The sequence below is a fragment of the Belonocnema kinseyi genome, chromosome 9, assembly GCF_010883055.1.
Source record: "Belonocnema kinseyi isolate 2016_QV_RU_SX_M_011 chromosome 9, B_treatae_v1, whole genome shotgun sequence".
NCBI classification, from domain to species: domain Eukaryota; kingdom Metazoa; phylum Arthropoda; class Insecta; order Hymenoptera; family Cynipidae; genus Belonocnema; species Belonocnema kinseyi.
In genome coordinates, this window is record NC_046665.1 from 39,598,597 (window position 1) to 39,601,233 (window position 2,637).

Here is a 2,637-nt window from a genome sequence, read left to right on the forward strand (position 1 = left end):
CTTTTTTTTTTTTTTTTGCTTTTTTCGACTTATACGCCGCGATCGCCCCCTCCGAGACCAAGGCCTGAATCCGCCGCTGCTCAATTCTAAGATTAAGTAAAAATACCAACGCTTAAGTCATATAATTAATCAAATTTTGTGTGTAACTCAGAAAAAAGGCAGGATCACGTTTTCCGCGTATTATTTTTTGCCATGTCTTACTTTATCAATTGAAGTACTTTTTGAATAAAAAATGCTGCGTCCCCATTGAAGTTACCATTGGACTCAAAATAATCCCAGCTTTTTTGGTAAGTTATTAAAATTACAAGTAACTCTAAACCACATAATAAAGTGAAATAATATGACACATAGACAACTGAAAATTAAGAATAAATCATGCCAAAGGACCCCAGGCCAATTACATGGGAACATATATCTTGCGATGGATTTTGCGAACAATCATTTATTTTGTAAATCATGAAACAAGAAGGAATTTTCCCAAATAACTTGAACTAATAAAAATTATTTTTTTCTGCACGTTCCTTTAGTGCATTTTATTGAAACTAACAAATATATGTGTGTGTCCGCATGAAAAGGAACCTGAAGGTCTGTATAAAGGTACGTATAGAAACATATTGCTGGATAAATTTCCAGACTTTTGGGCCCAAAGTAAACCCCTTTAAATTAAAAACGAGTCAGTCGGGCATTTTTGAATATGAAACTTCAAAAAATCGTTTCTTAAGAAAAACGCATCTGAATTGGGCGAGTGCCATAAGCATGCGTGTTATACTTTTCCTTTAAACTAGCATCATTGTTGTAACCATATGGTGACATGGAGACAGGCCGCGACAGTGAAAGCGGTTTGTGGCCCAAGAATTCCTGCTCGTTGCGTAACAACTGCCAATACCGGACTATATACTCAAGAGTTCCCCTTGCATGCGACCTCACGGACAGGAAGAAACCGTCCTGCACGTGATATGTATGAGAATGCATCAGTAGTTATGAATGTTACTTTCCGAACGTACGCCAACTCGAATGTGTTCACTCCTCAAATTTTTCAGTTATCCAACTCAAACCAAAATCTTTCAACCAGAATTTATGAACCTTGTGCTGTCAGAGTATTTGCTCATATATATATATATATATATATATATGCCTTTATTGCTTATAATTTTAAGATACCTATTTTTTTATCAATATGATTAAGCACGACTATTGCACTTATACGTATGTTACCATATGCTTACAGTCTAAACGATATTTTAAGGATAAAAACAAAAGATTTTAAGACAGTAATACAATAGTAGTAAACCGAAAAAGCAGATCCTCAGAGTTTCAAAAAAATAGTTCAAAAATTCAAAATAAAATTAAAAGTTCGTGACTACTTGGTGATAATCAATTAAAAAATAATAAAATATTTTTTTGGTATTTCGTTGTGATAAATTTCTGTTATTTTATTCGAATATTAATGGTGAAGTCTTAAAAACAGGAAAGAGACCCGGAAGTGCACGCAACCTACTCACCACTGGAAAATATGGCCGCTAGGACCAATAGGGTCACGCTCCTTAGACGGTTCATGCTTCGGTCTGTGTTGTACGGACAGTAACTACTGAAGTCGGTACCTGGACCGATGGGACACGTAGCGACAGCGTCCAGACTTGCTCCCTTCACCGATGGGGTCTCGCAGACCCCACCCTGACACCACTGCCTTTGAGCTAATAGCATTCTCTCCAGTCTTTGGCTCCTGGAGGAAGGCACTCGAGCAATGTCATCATGTAATTCTAATCGAATCTTGATCTAGCAATCAGTAACAGTGCTGTCATTAACCGCGATCAATTATACTATCCACAGTTATTCAGAAATCACTTTTGGATTAAAGTGACTGCTCTTTACTCATATCATTATATTGTTTGCATTTATTCATTTATTTGTTAATGAATTCGTTAGCATATAGATAGTAAATCGTAAACAATTTTTTTGCTAGTGATTTACTAAATAAGTGATTTACTGAATAAAATTTTTACTTTCCCAATCCAATATTTCATTTTTAAACTTTTACTTATACAATAACCATTTTTTAGCTCCGACCTTTTGCCAAAGTGGATTAGTAACCAAAAAAAGCATGATTTAGTTTTCAATAACACTCCATTTCTTTAATCAGTTTAGAGTTCGTGTATCATATACATAAGAAGAATTTAAAATTGATAAGAAGTATAATCATTTATTAAGAATACAATTGAAACTTTGAAAAGCGTTTATTTAGTTTTAATATAGAATAATTGGCACTGCACTTCGAGATACCTTTTTAGTTCCATGCAGGCTTTGAATCATCTCCTTGCTTGTGCGATAAGTCCAAATATCCAATTAGAATGAAGGATCATCGATAACCCGTTATTTGAAAAATAATGATATATTCTATACGAAATGAAAATGCCACACAGATACCAATGTGCCCATATATGGAAAACAGCGGAGTTATCAAAATTCATGGTTTCCCTTCTTCACTTCTTAGGGCATAGGGGATAAGAGTTATTAGCCATATACTTTTCTAGGTATCAAGGGAGTTTGGTTATTTATTATCGGTGTGATGATCGCATGCACTTCCTTATATGGATGTTCCTTCACAAATTTTCATGTTTTGGAAAAATGTAGGTAGAA

The 2,637-nt window shown here is 34.7% G+C and overlaps 1 protein-coding gene across 1 annotated transcript in view; it reads right to left on the reverse strand.

Moving 5' to 3' along the window:
• The window catches only part of LOC117179589 (protein obstructor-E), a 27,840-nt gene extending 26,172 nt beyond the window's left edge, over positions 1-1,668 (reverse strand). The window contains exon 1 of the mRNA XM_033371550.1: positions 1,503-1,668. Within this exon, the coding sequence (XP_033227441.1) occupies positions 1,503-1,557 (55 nt within the window). The 5' untranslated portion in view covers positions 1,558-1,668. The remainder of the gene's footprint in view (positions 1-1,502) is intronic.
• Between the last annotated feature and the right edge of the window lie 969 nt (positions 1,669-2,637).